Here is a 16,140-nt window from a genome sequence, read left to right on the forward strand (position 1 = left end):
AACTATTAAAGAAATTCTTGATAGATGTAAGTCAGATGGGAGTGTCCCTTTGAAGGTCCCTTCGATTTACTGCTGAGCACATGTACACGCAGCTAGGATTTCTGCCTTCAGAACAGAGGGCCCTCAATCTAAGGCATACACATCGTTCGTTTTGCAGCACACAGAAAACCGTGGTGAACTGCTACGTTTTATTCACAAACCCGGGCTTACTCCGTTGAGTTACGTATTTTTGACATCGAAAACTGCTCTACACGCCGACCTGCAAAACGAAGGAGGTGATGGATAGCCTCAGTTTGCGCACATATACCATTTTCTCCCTTCAGTTTTTATGGACTTGTGTAATCTGATTCGCTGAGTTTGCGTTGCAATTTTAACATAAAAGGGAATCAATTTCTGACATCCCAAAATCATGACATAGAGGAGGAGGAATAAACCATAGTTTGTGATTTTCTATGTCAATAATTTCCTAACTGTCTCCTCGAAACGAAAGGTGTTTTGAGTTTAAGACCAGGCGCAAATAGAAACGCAGGTTGGTGAGGTGACGCAGGGTGACGCAGCTTTTTCCTGCGCTGCACGTACTATCTGACAAATCACTGTCACGCTTTATTTGCGCGGTCTTGGTCTTTTCTATGTTTTACAAAAACTCACGCTGCGTCACCTTACCCACCTGCGTTTCTATTTGCGCCTGGCCTTATAGTCCAAGATCCCAGAGCGACCAGACATAACTTATTTTCACACAGATGAAGCTTTAGGATCTCAATAGAGTCTCATGTGCTTTGAATACCTGCGAACTTTTGGAGCTTGCCTAGTGACCCCTGGGCAGATACCAGGTGGCAAAGGTAACTAAAAATAAGTGTTACTTAACTTATTTTCATATTGCTGATTTTTATATATGTATGTTTTAAAGAATATTATTCTGAATTTATGTTATAAGTTACAGACACTTTCCATGGGCCAAAACTCTTGCCAGACGCTTTGAAGCTGCCCAAAAAATAAATGAACATTACTTATTTTCTACTCGATCTTATGATATAGGCGTCCTTAACTCCATTTTCAAAAAAAAAAAATTGGGTTAACAAAAATTTCGATTATCCGAAATCACTTTGGTCCACATTATTTGGGATAATCGAGAATGTACTGTACTGCAATCGATTTCTGTAAAACCTGGCATCATCTACGAAAATATTAAAGAATTATTCTTTTAATAAGAGACATGCCTGTCGATGAACTATTCAAGAATTCACGAACTCGAGTTAACTTATTTTTTGTGCAGCTTCAAAACGTCTGGCAACAGTTTTGGCCCATGTAAAGTGTCTATCACTTACAATATAACTTCAGAATAATATTCTTTGAAACATATATAAAAATCAGCCATGTGAAAATAAGTTAAGTAACACTTATTTTTGTTATCTTTGCCACCTGATGTTCGCCCAGGTGTCACTAGGCAAGCTCCACAAGTTCGCAGGTATTCAAAGCACATGAGACTCTACTCCTAAAGTTTCATCTGTGTGAAAATAAGTTATGTCTGGTCGCTCTGGGATGTTACTCTATAACAATACCACGCTACCTCTGAATTAGGTCGAATGATCGAGGTGATAACTTATTGTTTCAGGATCGAAAACACAATCAATATTATTTTTGAACTGGAATTTAACACATGTTAAAACACAAACATAAACACATTAACAATGGCATTAAAGTCCAATATACTTACCATAGACTCTGTTCTTCTCTTGAGATTCGATCTGTTCAGAGTTTGAGCAAGTTCAGTTGCGAATTGACTAGTGATAGTTTGACGTCTACGCTCATCAACCTCATCTTTGCCATTCTGCAGGAAGTTCAATTTTCCCGGCTTTCTCATGGTACCGTTTCCATATTCCCCTATGGTTACACTTACTGGCCTCTGCTTTCGCAAGGTAGAAGTGCCAGAAGATATGGAGCCATTCGCAGAGGTGGTGTTGGAAAAGTATATATCCGGTGGTTTCGGTTTGTTTCCTGTGTGACTATACAGTTCGAAGGACTGCAAGGATTCCATCTCTACGTTATCCGCGTGTCCATTTCTGTATGGCTCGTTGTGTTTCTGGATGGAAGCTGAGGAGGCGATGCTTAGGGTGTCGTAATCTGGTGTCGGGCATGGTGGGGGTTGGTTGAATGATAGGGTTGAGCGTTTTTCTGGTACTGGTGGAGCTCGGGGCTTCTGAACTTTATTCGATTTCAGGGTATTGCAAGATGTGCCATTGGTTGCTGGCGCTGTTGATGGTGATTCGGGTATTGGTAACTGGAAGCAAGTTTAAATTTAGCTGGATAAAAAAACCGAAAAATTTCTGATGTGTATTTCATTCCCAGAACAAAATATTTAAATAATTACTTTTTTTCTATCTAACCTAACGTAAATAGATATAGAAAATGCTCTTATTCTCATCAGTATTCAAAACACTAATATCACAAAATGACCGCCGGTAGTAAAAACGTTTTCGAATGAACTGTTCAACTTTAATTTTTCACCCCATAAAGATTCGAAACTTTAAACATATGCTTGAGTTATAAAGGGAATATGAAGCAAAAATAATATCTCCCAGATGATTTCCATATTCTGTAATGGTATTGAAGTCTGCTAGATAAAGTCATTCGTCATGAGTTCCAGTACTTAGTAGGTATTCTTTCTTCAATTCGATACACTTCTCTTTAAGTTTTATGGTAATAAGTAGATACATTTCGCCTTTTATCCTGTTCGTTTCGTTTTCAAAATCCTAGCCTGTTTACATCTGGGTTATTTTTCATCATTTATGATAATAACAATCCTAACTATATTAGTATGTACAGGGTGAACAAAATTGGTGATACCTGAACTACAACTTTTTAACCCAACGAGATAGAGAAAAATGAATGTACCATTCTTGTGGTCTTTTTTCGAGAAACTTATAATGCCATCAACTTGATTCCTCTATATTATTTAATTTTTGAGTTATAGGCCAAAATTTAAATTTGGGCGATTTCAACTTTGGTCATTATCTCCGTTTCTGTTTGTGCTATACCAATTTTGCCCACCCTGTACATCATATCTATTATTTTCATAAAATTCTAAATCCTTTGAGGCCTGTAGACCTCTCAAGTTTAATTTTTTTTTATCAATGTACCTATATCAATTGCTTTTTCCACGCACCTGACTTGTCTTATGCATTCGTAAATGTCCAAGAAGATAAATAAATTAAATTTCATTTTAACTTTTATTATTATCAAACCAACGGCAACGGTTCAATATTCTACGATCGATTGAAATATAATAGTAGGCACCTATAAGTTATCAGCCAAATGGTTCAGTGAATTTCAAGTGAAATTAGTCGTTTCAGTTTTTTTTAATTTTAAATTCTTACCGGTGGTGGTGGAGGAGGTGAGCTTGATATCGAATTGGAGCTGGTCTGTCTACTCAACGTCGACTTTTGTTCCCGTTGGTTACCATCTTGTAAATTCGAAATCCTTTCTGTGAGTTTCTGGGAAATTTCAGTACTGGCATTTCTATCCTGGAAGAAAAATAGCATTTGGTTATTCATAGTAGAAATCTTTAAAATTCTCAGTAGATGTTTCAGTTTTCCAATCTACTTATTGAGACAATAAAAATTGAAATTTTCAACATATGTACCTATTTTTTTTTAAGCACCTCAAACTTGATTGTGAATCTACAAGATTAAGAGCGAGAGAGAGAGAGAGAGAGAGAGAAAGAGAGAGAGATTCGGAGTATGTATTCAATAAACATCAATTGTTTGGAGCGTCGTATATTTTTCATTTGAATGAAGTACGAAAAATTTCAAATTAATAAACTTAGAAAAAAGCCTCAATTGTTTACGTATATTGATGGAAAATAACCGGATCTAATTTGAGTTTAATTAAGTAATAGGTTCAAATTTGTTGACCTGAATAAACAGGGCGAAAAAGCGGATTGAATTGAGGATATTCTAGGAAATCTGTGAAATACAAAAGTGGATGTATTTCTTTGTAGATTCCGTCCATTATTTATGGGAAAACCAGATCAATAACATAGGTAGGTATTTATTTTATTTTGCGATAATCGCACATTCAATATCCAATAATGATGTATGACTGAGTATTCTTTTCTTTATCTTTTTGTACGCACCTTAATGTTATCGTGAACAACAATGATAAAATTTGCTAACATTGTTTTATTCCTTGCAAAAATTGAGAAATAGGCAATCCCCAGAATATTTCCATTTATTTCTCAGAAAGTTGAAAAACAGATTCAAAACCACAATTCACTTCTGCGATCTAACAGTGAATTTCAGTACAAAGCCATAAGCAAGAGGTTCACTTCGATAGATTAAAAAGACTGAAAATTTTCAAATTTTTTGGGGTTCTGGATTTGGTAGCCTATTCATAAATCTTGGTTCTTCGAATATGAACTGGCTCAAATTAGTTGTGAAATTATTATAAACAACCAAAGGAAACATTCGTATTGATATCACAAATTTGATTGAAATCACTCTCAGTTCTAATAATCCAAATAATAATTTTTCGTGAATTATTCAGTTTTCAGGTTGTGCTCCTTGGTTATTGTACCCTCTAAGCGAGGTGGCAAACTCTCACAAAAATCTTCATATGGCAATCATGGGAGTCGAGTAACTAATATATCATTTTGAATATGAGAATATCGTTTATGGAAAATATAGATTGGGCTATTGACGCCTGATATTATATGATATTATGATAACATTTTCTTCGATGTCATCATAATTATGATGGCTGCAATAGAGAAGGGAGAACAAAAAAAAACAAGAGCAAAAAGGGAAGAGTATGAGAGTATAACGTCCAGTGACATTCCCACTCCTTCACAATTTTATTCTGGTAGATCTTTGGGTCCCGTCTTCCTTAATCGTCTGTCGTCTTTCTGTATAAAGGTTTTCTATCAACTTATTCGAGTGACCCTGTAGTCTTCCTTGTTCCTTGGTAAGTGATGGAGGTGAATGGTATCACTACGGATATGTATGGTATCTGGAGTCGGAGGTCTTCATATATTCTTTGTTTAGTGACATACCATGGATCATTGGCTATCAAGCGAAGTGTTGTAGATTGAAACCTTTGGATGATGTTCTTTAGGAATGGCTTGGCACAGCGCCATAGTTGTATACCATAAGTCTAGATGGGTTCAAGAACTGTCTTATACAGCAGCAGTTTATTCTGGATACTTACACTCTGACAAAAAATTATCCGGAAATTATCATTTAAATTGCCCGCGTTGAGTATTTTTAAGTATTTGAAGTTTCTGCATGTTGGTAGGACTGTCCATAATTACTATGTCAAACATGAGCGCGGTCTGTCGACTAGTTTTTTCACGATAGCTGTTGAAACCAGTCGACCTTAGTAGTAGTCTGCGAATTTTACAATGGAAAAAAATATTGAACAAAGAATTTGTCCAAAATTTTGTGTTTTGAACGAAATTTCGTGTACTGACTCGTTGCGAATGCTAAAAAAGGCTTGTAGGGACTCTGTTTTATCGAAAACCCAAGTGTACGAAAGGTACAAAGTCTTTGAAAACGGTCGGGAGATCATCGAAGATTTGCTTCGTTCAGGACGACCGTCGACCTCTTCAACCAACCATAACGTCGAAAAAATCAAGGAAATTGTGTCAAACGGTCAATAAGAACTTCTATTTAACTGTTTTGAGACGTTCGCGGGAAAATATTCGCCGTAAACGGCCAGATTTGTGGCAAAACAATTCGTGGATTTTACATTACGATAACGCACCAACTCATCGAGCCACGATTATTAGCGATTTTAAGACCAAACACTCGATAAATACCATCGACCAGCCACCTTATTCGCCTGATCTAGCTCCGTGTGCCTTTTTCTTTTTCTTCATACTGAAATTACCGCTCCGAAGAACCGGATTCGACTCCATAGACGCCATAAAAGAAAATTCGCAGAAGCAGCTGAAGGCCAGCCCTGAAAGCGCCTATAAAAAATGTTTCCATGATTGGAAAAAACGTTGGCACATGTGTATCGCTTCAAATGGAGCATATTTTGAAGGAGTAGTAGTTTGCTTCTTTCACCGATATTCTAGTGCAAATGCCGAATTTTAATGCCGAGCTGGTTTCATTTGGTGTTGTTGCCCCATTAACACGCTGGTCAGAGGTATTTAACATTTGTCCTTGTCGGTATAGCAACTCCATAAAGGGTTACTCTGGCACAGGTGTTGATGGGTGAAATAAAAACTTCTTGTGCCTATTCATTGAAGTTTAGTGTCATCCAGGTTTTAAACCAGTTATTCAATTTATCGTGTTCTTGGACATTTCTAGAGGAGATAACCGTATCATCATTGGAAGATAATATTGCAACGCCGTCAAGGGTTGTCTCGCGTGCTTTCCGCATATCGGCATTGTACCTCTTGTGGTACCTCAGTCTTGATGGACAGATAGACAGAGTGTTGTCGCACTCAACTGAACAGTTTCTGTTAGTCAGGTATGAGCTCTAAATTAAGTGGAACCTACTTGTTTAGTTCTGTTTTAATATTATACAATAACCCTGCATGCCATACCTTATCAGATGTCTGGGAAATATTAAAAAACACACGGTTGCAGAATTCCTCTTTTTCAAGAGACTTAGCAATCACATTGATTATTATGCAGGTCTGATGGAGTGTTGACATCTTATGGCAAAAATCAAATTGATATTTAGGAAGGAAATTCGCTGATTTTTTCGTCCCTTTGGATACTTTTGAGGAGTGTCTCTCGAAGAATTTTCCGGGAAGAAGACTTATCGGCCTATATGAGGATGGTTCGTGTGGAGGTTTTCCAATTTTATGTATCATGATAATGTGGGCATATTTCCATACGATTGGAAAGTAGCCAAAATTCAACACGCGATTGTGGATGATGGTTACGATATTGCCTTTCTGGGTAGATTTTTCAGTATTTGCGCAGATATTAAGTCATGTCCAAGTGCTTTTCTTTTTTTAAGTCTACCTATTTCTTTTTTGACTTTCTTGGGAGTTATTGCTTGAACAGGGACATCTGGCACAGTGCATCCAGGACATTGCTCTCAAAACCTGATATTTCCTTTGGATCTTCAAATACCCTCGATAGGTGTGATGCAAAGGCGTTAGCCTCGTTTTAACGTGCCACACCATTTATTATCTTTAACGTTGTAGAGGTGCTGTTGGTCTTTTTAACTTTTTGCAGCTTTTCATAGACTGTGATCTTCAGTGGTTAACTGTTCAGTATACTGTTTGAAGGAAACGTTTTGTACAGCAAACGCAACAGAGGTGGCGTGATAGTTTTCTAAATATATAAAGATCATTCATGTTCCGTGACCGTTGCCACACATTTCTTTCTCTCTTTTTTTCGGATATCAGTTATTATTTATCTAGGGGTGTGCTGAAAATTTTGGAAATTTTTGATCCAGTGGGTTGCTTGCCAGGCTGTTAGTTGTTGTTATATTCTGTCATTGCCATTTCCCATTTTCGTTGTTCAACAATTATTATTGGCGAATAAAATTATTTATTACATATTATTATTATTATTGTTTCTGTGGAATATTTAGTAGCTTCATCTATTTTTGTCAGTTCTTTCATGGACATATTTCAGGGTGGTTTTCAATTATGTAATCCTTGAAGTAATCCCAATTAGTGTGTTTTGTGGCCAATTTTGGTGAAGTATTCATTTAAACAGGCGAGTAGTTGAGGTTCATCATGACAGGAAAATGAACCAATGCAAGGTCATAGATGGATTCCAGTGCCAGTGGCCAGTATGTGGGTTCTCCATTAGAAAGGAGTTTATGTCAAAAGTGCAATGAGGAATACACTGCGCAAAAAAATTAACGCACATTCTGAAAATCTCAATTTTAATGAAAGTTAACTCTACATTGACTTTATAACTTATTTTTTATGTTCTCTCGCGAAGGTTTTGAACGAAACAAGACACATTAAATGGAAGAAAAATTCAGGATTTCACCGAATCTTATGTGAAAGAAGAGAAATGAATAATTTTCAAAATACTGAGATGCAGATAAGTGATTTAATACTTGGTATTTCCACCCCTTACGTTAACTACAGCTCGGCAACGACGGTTCATACTCAAAATGAATGATCTTAAAATGTTCTGATCTAATCCTTCCCAGATTTCTCTGAGTTGGATTCCTAAGTCTTTAAGAGTAGCTGGATGATTTTCTGAACTTCTCAGCCTTCTATTGAGGTTGTCCCAAACCTGCTCAATCGGATTGAGATCTGGACTTCTTGCTGGCCATTTCATTCGAGAGACTTCAACCTCTTCAAGGTACTCCTGAACGATGCGCGCACGATGGGGTCTGGCATTATCGTCCATAAAAATGAAATTTTCACCAATGTATGGGGCAAATGGCACTACATGCTCTTCAAGGATGTTCCTTATATACTTATCAGCATTCATAGCTCCATTATCAACGACCACTAGGTCTGTGCGAGTAGTCAAAGATATTCCACCCCATACCATAATCGATCCTCCCCCGAAACCAGTAGTATTCAGGAAATTGCACTGAGTATATCTTTCATGTGAACGTCTGTATACAAGGGACGTCGATCACAATGGTAACGGCAGAATCTAGACTCATCTGTGAAGAGAACTCTTTCCCAATCGGCCTCTTCCCAATGGATATGCTCTCTCGCAAAATCCAAACGCGCCCTTCGATGGGCTGGGGTAAGAGCTGGGCCTCTTGCCACGACACGAGGCCTTAAATCATATTCTCTGAGGCGATTTCTTATTGTCTGAGCGCTAATTTGCACCTCATGAGTTTGCTCAAGCTGAATTTGAAGGAGGCGAACGTTCTTGAATGGCAGTTGTTACCCGTGGTCTTTCCTGTCCTTGTCTTCGGACATTCATACCTGTCTCCCTGAATCGCTGCAACATTCTGGACACACTTGTATGGGAAACTCCAAACCTTTCTGCAATTCTTGTGTATGTTCACCCTTCTTCTCGCAAAACTACCGTTTGGGCACATTCCTCTTGGGTCAAATTGCGTGTGTAGAAAATCAAACGAAAGAAAAACTATTGATCACTAGAATTGATCGAGAACAACTGATTTTAGAATGGAGCCAATACATTCAAAATCTGATAATATCATCTTTTTTTTATTCCTGCTGGGAAAAAAACATCTGTATTGAAGAGAACCGTTGAAAGTGGATAACATATGCATGCATAATTCTGATAAAAATAATTATCATTAAGAACACCTTCAGTTGTAGAATAAATTTGAGATTTCCATAATGTGCGTTAATTTTTTTGCGCAGTGTATAATGGGAAAGAAAAAGCTCTCGAAATAGGGAAAAAATATGTCAAGTTTTCTGCATTTTTAATATTAGAACATTTCAATATTCGATATTTCGAAATATATCGATTAGAATATTATTTCCAGAGAAAACATTTTCATACATTGATTGATGGAAGACACAACCTCAGTTCCCAAATATTAAGGTCATAAAAATTCGATACAATACAATTAAATCCAATTAAACCAATTGCCCGGCGCCGGCGTTTCAATCGGAATTGGTCAGCATTTGAGGAATTTCGTGTAGAAGAATCTAGTGCCTTCCATCAAATTCATCACACGATGACGAAGATAAAAGATAATTCTATTTTTATTCTAATCGATTGTTTGTTCAATAATTTTTTTCCAACGTCCCTTCCTGAAGAATCTTCGATTCCGAATATAACAATCTACTCTGAAATTTTGAGATAGCTGAAATCTAATTATTTCGAAGTGAGAAATTTCACTTCAATGTATACGGATAGTTGCGACAAAATTTGAGGGGATTCCTTGTAAAAAATGGTGTGGGTCCATCAGACAATTTTTATTAGAATTCTCTGCTTAGATACAGCTCCCTTAAGATGGCACCTGAGGAGAAATTTTAAATTCTTCTCTCAGAAACCTGCCAACCGAATGTAATGAAATTAGCTCACAATCAAATAAAAAAAATTAAAAATATTGTTGGTGTTCCCCTATAATGTCAGTTTGGATCCGTCTACTTGCTAAATTTAAGTTAAAATATAATTCCAGCACATAAGACTCACGCTACGTACTGAAATGGTTCAATTTTATTCAAAATTCAAAGTTATTTGAATTAAACATCAAATACTCGTGTAAATTTCAAATTCTTCCTGTTGGAATAATAGTTCAACGTTCAACCAGAAAGGTTTCTCAGCTTGAAGAATGATAATTGTTCACTTAAGTTTGTGTTTGTTGAAAGATTATTGTTTAATTGTATGAAATGTTTGGGGAGGATAATACTAGGAGAAAATGGAGATTGAGGGGGTTGTAAAATTTGATGGGAAGTTTGAAATTGAGAGGCATGGACTGACCATAACAGTGCCTATTGATAAATAAATTTTTTTGCAAAAACTCTTACTTTTAGGAAGAAATTACAGGAGGATTTCTTTGTTACAAATTAATCAGGCTATAAAAATTCAGGTTTTCAATTGTATAATATGAATAAAGAAAAAATTTTCTTGCCGAACTATTTTTAGGACTATTTCCATCCCTTGCAATTAAGGGGAAATATCACCAAATTTTTTCTGCTAGCCTCCTCGTTATTTTTCTTGTTTAAAAAAAATTAAAAATTGCTTTTCAGAGCCATCTATAGGGAGCTGTAGCTAAACAGAACCTGGTAAAAAAATTTATGAAAGACCACCCACCCTCTTTTAGGAAGAGAATAAATGTTTCCACAACTATGCATTCACCCTGTATATGATAATTTTGGATACTCGTTCTGTTAAAGACACCCAATATTTATTGCGGAATAATTTTCCTCAGAATGCAATAATAACATTTCAAAAATTAGAAGTAAGTATCACAAATATTCTGAATCAAGATGACATTATTCCGTATGTCAAATATTTCTGGAAAATTTCGGAATATTATAGTAGTTATAAGATCTAAGTCACACTAGAATTCGATGGGCTATCCAAAAATGTGATGATTAATAAAGTATGCCATTAAACAAAAAACGTTGATGGCTAATTTCAATATAACCATGGCAAAAACATGAAAATATTGATTTTCTCGGTATATTGACACATTTATATGAATATGAATTTCATGAAAATTTCCTGCGTGGTTTTTGATGAGTTAAAGAATAGGCAGTGCAGTACATCAACGTTGTCGTCGCCCCATAATTATTTTGATAAAAAATTTATAAATAAGGCTACAGGATCTATAAATCTTGAAAGTTAAATGAAGGGAGTAACTAGACTGATTTCCCGAGAACGGGATCATTCATTCCAATTTTGAACGAATTTTCAAAATGTTATTTTGGAGCCTACTACTTATTTCCAACACGATGAATCTGTATTTTTGGAAATAATTTTTTTCTTCAGTAACAATGGTGAGTTCGATACCTGGATGGGTGACCGCTATGTTTATGAATTTCACTAAGCCCACAAAATCTGCCTAGCCTCGAATAATTTCTTCTTGAATTCCAGTTTTTCGAGAAATACTTGACTCTGAATTTCAAGAATTCATCCGAAAAAAATTATTTTACACTTCGAAAGGATCAGAAAAAATGTTTTTTTTTTCGGTAATAGAGTGTGCGTTGACAGAAGAGTTTACTTTCGGAGATCAGCTGATTTGAGCTGATCCCATTGTTCATCCAGAAAAACAATAGTGCTTCATTTAGAGGAAGTGAAAACCTCTGATGTAATAATATGAAGCAGTGTTCTTTTACTGGTCTCTTTTAATTATACAAGATATCTATATTGAATTTGGATTTTCTCACGAAATAATTACACCATTAATTTCAACCAAAATAGGGGTTTGTCCACAAAACTTACCTCATAAGTACGTAACACGAACATGGGCCTATTAGAAGTGCATTTCTTCATGTTAATTCCAAAAGAATTAACGAAAAGTTCACACAATCTATCGATATTGAGTTTCAGGTGAAAACTGATATCACGAACACGTGATCACTCAGCAAATAATTGCTATTTGCCGCATAATTGTAATTCGTTTTTAATGGTAAAATACACTTCGCCGTGAGTGAGTAAACTGAAAATTTTATTGACGTGCCATAAACATCTAGTAGGCAAAGGCGGATTCGAACGTTTCACTCGCGCTATCATCAATGTTATTTCGTAGAAGATACTTGTTTATGAACGAATACACTTTTTTGTTATCAGATATCACAGGTAATCATCATCAGGCGAACAATAACGTAGATATGAGGCCGGGAACGGAATGGGAATTGTTTTCATCGCGCGGTCTAGGAACTCCGTCCGGAGTAAGAAATAAAGCGGATCCCACTACTTTTTGAATTCATCGGTGCATCAAGACGGCTACACGTTTCTTCCAAATTTATTTCACATCATTTTATTAATTAACAATTCAGTGAGGAGAGAAGATTATTTTTATATGAAAATTATACAACGTTTACAACTTCACATTTGATAGCCATTTAATCTTGAACTTATTCGAATGAAAAGTCCGAGCAGTCATTGTAGTTGGGGAGCCCATGAGGGAAATTCGAGAGTGTCAGATTAATATAAAGGGAGATACCTTGGACCCTGTAGAGTACCTATACAAAAAATTAGATCTGTATATAAGGGGAATTGTGTAGGACAGCCTGTCAGAATAGTAAAAAAAAAAACGATCATTATATACTCGAGCGTTTCAGAAGATATATGTGGTTAATTATATGTTGAAAAGTATACCTATATTCTCTTAATCTGACAATTTGAACGTGACGAAAATGTGTGGGAGTGTACCAAAGATGCAAAAAAACTAACGAGTGAATTCTCGAGCACGATGGCATTTTTTCTTATTTTGAAACTGATTCAAGAATAACGAAAAAATATAATCTGACAGTTTCAGCAAGTCGAAACAAAAAAAATTGGCCATAAAGGTCACAAAAATCAGTTTTTTTTTAATTATCTTTCTCCTGGGATTCAAGCTGTTTTCGCATTCATTATGAAAGTTGTAGAGCACAACATTTTCTACGAATTTTGTCCGAAGCAAACGTTTGAACGGTTTGGAGATATACGGCGATGAATGAATGACTGGGTTTTTACATTGACCTTGGCCTTTCGCATGTATGGCTAAGCTCCTTGCCCTTATCGCCCTTTAACTTTAAACGGTTAAGAGTATGTAAAATTGTATACAAAAACAAAAGTTGTATAGAATTTTATTATCTACAACTTTCATAATAAATACAGAAACGATTAGAGGTACAGGAAGGGAGATATTTAAAACAATATCCTTGTTATCATCTTCAAACTGTCAGATTAAGAAAACCCTGCCTAATTTGTGTCATATTAATGGGTCAACAGGTCTGCAACACCGAGATTAACCATTTTCAAAAGACCGCTGTGACATAGTGTCACGTCCGAATTGTCAATCCCTTGAGAAGTAGCTTCTTTTTTATCCAATTTAGCAAATCTTCTAAAAATCTGACACGCTTGAAATTTTTTTTACCATTTTCACCTCTTCCGTATGCCCAGCCCCACCACGCAAAGTGTCAGATTAACAGGAATTTATTATCAGAAACATTTAGGGCATATACAGTATCTTAATCTGACACGCTCGAGTATGTACAGTGTATCCTATTTGGGTGAGTCAGCCAGGTTTCTGGCTCTCTATTTAAGATAGAGCCTTGCGGTTCCTACTTTTTTGTGAAACTCAAATTGTCCTAATCAGATTTTGCATAACTGTTTCCGTATATGAAATACAGGGCGATTTTAGAAATTGACACTTTTCGGACCCCTCCTTTATCTCCGAAGTTATTAGAAATATTTCTGAGCTAAAAACTACGTCTGATACAGAATTCTGCGTGGAATCCAGGGGCGTATTCAATTTTTTTTCGAGGTATGATTTTGAAGATACGACACAAATCTATATTTTTTTCAATGGAACGAAGTATTCTATTACTTCGTTGAATTCGTTATTTTTTCCCTTGAAAATAATGTATAATATTATATAGGTATGATGTTCAGAAATGCCAAAAAACACTAAAACATCACTTAATGACGATTTTTGTTAGTATATATTCACTTGATATTTTCGGAACAATATCCAAAACCAAATTTTGCCCTATAATGATTTTCAAGGAAAATGCAAGCACCTGATCGTGCAAAATTTGGGTGTCATCTGACGGATAGCTTTCGAAGTATAGGTTTTGTTTGTGGTACAATCTCATAGGAAGAAATAAATTTCCTCAAATTAAATTCTACATTGCCACTTCAATTTCTCGATTCCATCAAGAATCGATATACCGAAAAAAAACGAGTTACGTAATGAAACTAAAAACTTAAACAACTACGACAGTTGGAATTTGATTAGCTTCAAATATTTGAATGTATAAGTAAGACTCAGATTAGATTACTGTTATAAGCTGTGTTTTGATAAATGTAAAAAATCCATCCGACTAATTTCCGTTTTGTTGGTCGGCCGATCTCAAGCAAGTGACCTCCTAAATTCCACTGTTTATTTTTGAACATCATTTTGTCGAGAATTGTAGTTTCCTTAACCGATAAATCTTTCGTTAAAAATTCATAGGTAGATAGGTACATTGATTTGTCATGAAGGAGGATCAGCATATTATTTGATTGCGGTCATTCAAATCTATGTCTTACCATGAAGAAATCTCCTAATGATAACTTCAATTGCAGATCGCCATTTTTTCCGGGAAGTAATGAATTACGGATTTCGAGAAACCACAAACAATCAGCGCATCACTGAGTGCATTTTCTGGTGAAATCTTCAAATAACTATATTTAAGTTGAAAAGGAAGAATTAAAAATGAAAGTTCTTCACGCATTATTTGTTCTCTGGTATGGAAATAATCGAATAGCGAACCATAACTTCTTGATTATAATACGTCGATTAGGGAATTCATTACGAAAGCTGGCAATATGTCGAATTTTCAAATGGATTCTCTTCGAGGGAAAGTTTGAAGTTTTATTATGAAGAGGACCATTTATTCGTTTAGTTCTTCGCAAATAGTAAATCGCGCAACGTTTTCGACTGAGCATGGTGGAAAAGTGTGAAAAATGATGCGGATCACCAGCAGTCCTGCTTTGCAATCGCCCTTCCGCCTACAGGCGGTTGACTGATAGTGTTTGGAGCCCATTACCTATAAAAAACCGTAACTTGTAGGCGCGTACCTACTCACATTCGGATATTTCTAAATAATGTCTCAATATTTCAACTATGGACGAATATATGTATGTAGTGTTAAAGAACAAATATTCGGTAAAAATTAAAATTATTATTTCTACAACCATTAATCAAAATGAAAACAATGAATCTCGTCAATTGAGTTTTAATTGCCCCATCTTCTGGCAATTAAACTAAGTGCTTTTCTCCAAGTCCTCAGTCGCAACCCTATACAACTTTTGAATTTCAAATAGAAACATATACTAGGTATGTGGGGTCTCGTTGGAAAGCTCACGAAAGATAGAATCCCACCATAATCGTTGTTTCTTTTATTTAGTGGTTATTAGAAGAAACACAAAAGTCTGTTTCTCAACCAATGAGTGAGATGCTGAAACACTTATAGCAATAAAATTGAACATTTTCTTCAACCCCTTAGCCGAAACCCTACCCAACACCTCACGGAAAAAGAAAACTTAGCATAATCATTATGTTATTTCAGTCTCGTGATTATCAGGAACTTAAGGAATGCCAAAAAGTTTGTTCCTACAATCGAAAATCAATTAACATGTTTCATCATTTTTATTTTGTTATTGGTTGCAAAAGTTTTCATTTAATTTTTTTGAGAAACTTCTCTTCTTTTGATTACAACTAAAATAGAAGAATAACGAAAATTACGGTTGAAATCCATTTTCCCTGAGCTCGAACATGATGAATACATGTTTGTAACTATTTAAAAAACAAAAGTTACATACAGTTGCCGATAAAGAGATGAATAAAAATATTCAATTTTGTTGCAAAGAAATAAGTTCAATGAATGAGTTACGTGTTTCAGTTTCTTAATTTTGAGTTATTGATTGAGAAACTACTTATTCAATTGCTTTCAAGAGATATTTTTTCGTTTCTTCACATAACCACAAAATAAAAAGAAAAACAAACCAGCACATTCATGATTCACTTTGAAAAACGGAAGTTGAATGGGGTTGAAGGAAATTACTCAATTTAATAGCCAGAAAA

At 35.6% G+C, this 16,140-nt stretch overlaps 1 protein-coding gene across 2 annotated transcripts in view; it reads right to left on the reverse strand.

The window, feature by feature from the left end:
• LOC123309303 (harmonin) overlaps nt 1-16,140 on the reverse strand; it is a 92,291-nt gene that overhangs the window by 4,122 nt on the left and 72,029 nt on the right. For both annotated transcript variants that reach the window (XM_044892353.1, XM_044892354.1), the window contains exons 9-10: nt 3,375-3,521; nt 1,715-2,278 (exon numbers count right to left, since the gene is read on the reverse strand). In XM_044892353.1, coding sequence (XP_044748288.1) covers nt 1,715-2,278; nt 3,375-3,521 — 711 coding nt within the window. The remainder of the gene's footprint in view (nt 1-1,714; nt 2,279-3,374; nt 3,522-16,140) is intronic.

The sequence above is a fragment of the Coccinella septempunctata genome, chromosome 3 (genome assembly GCF_907165205.1).
Source record: "Coccinella septempunctata chromosome 3, icCocSept1.1, whole genome shotgun sequence".
Lineage (NCBI taxonomy): Eukaryota > Metazoa > Arthropoda > Insecta > Coleoptera > Coccinellidae > Coccinella > Coccinella septempunctata.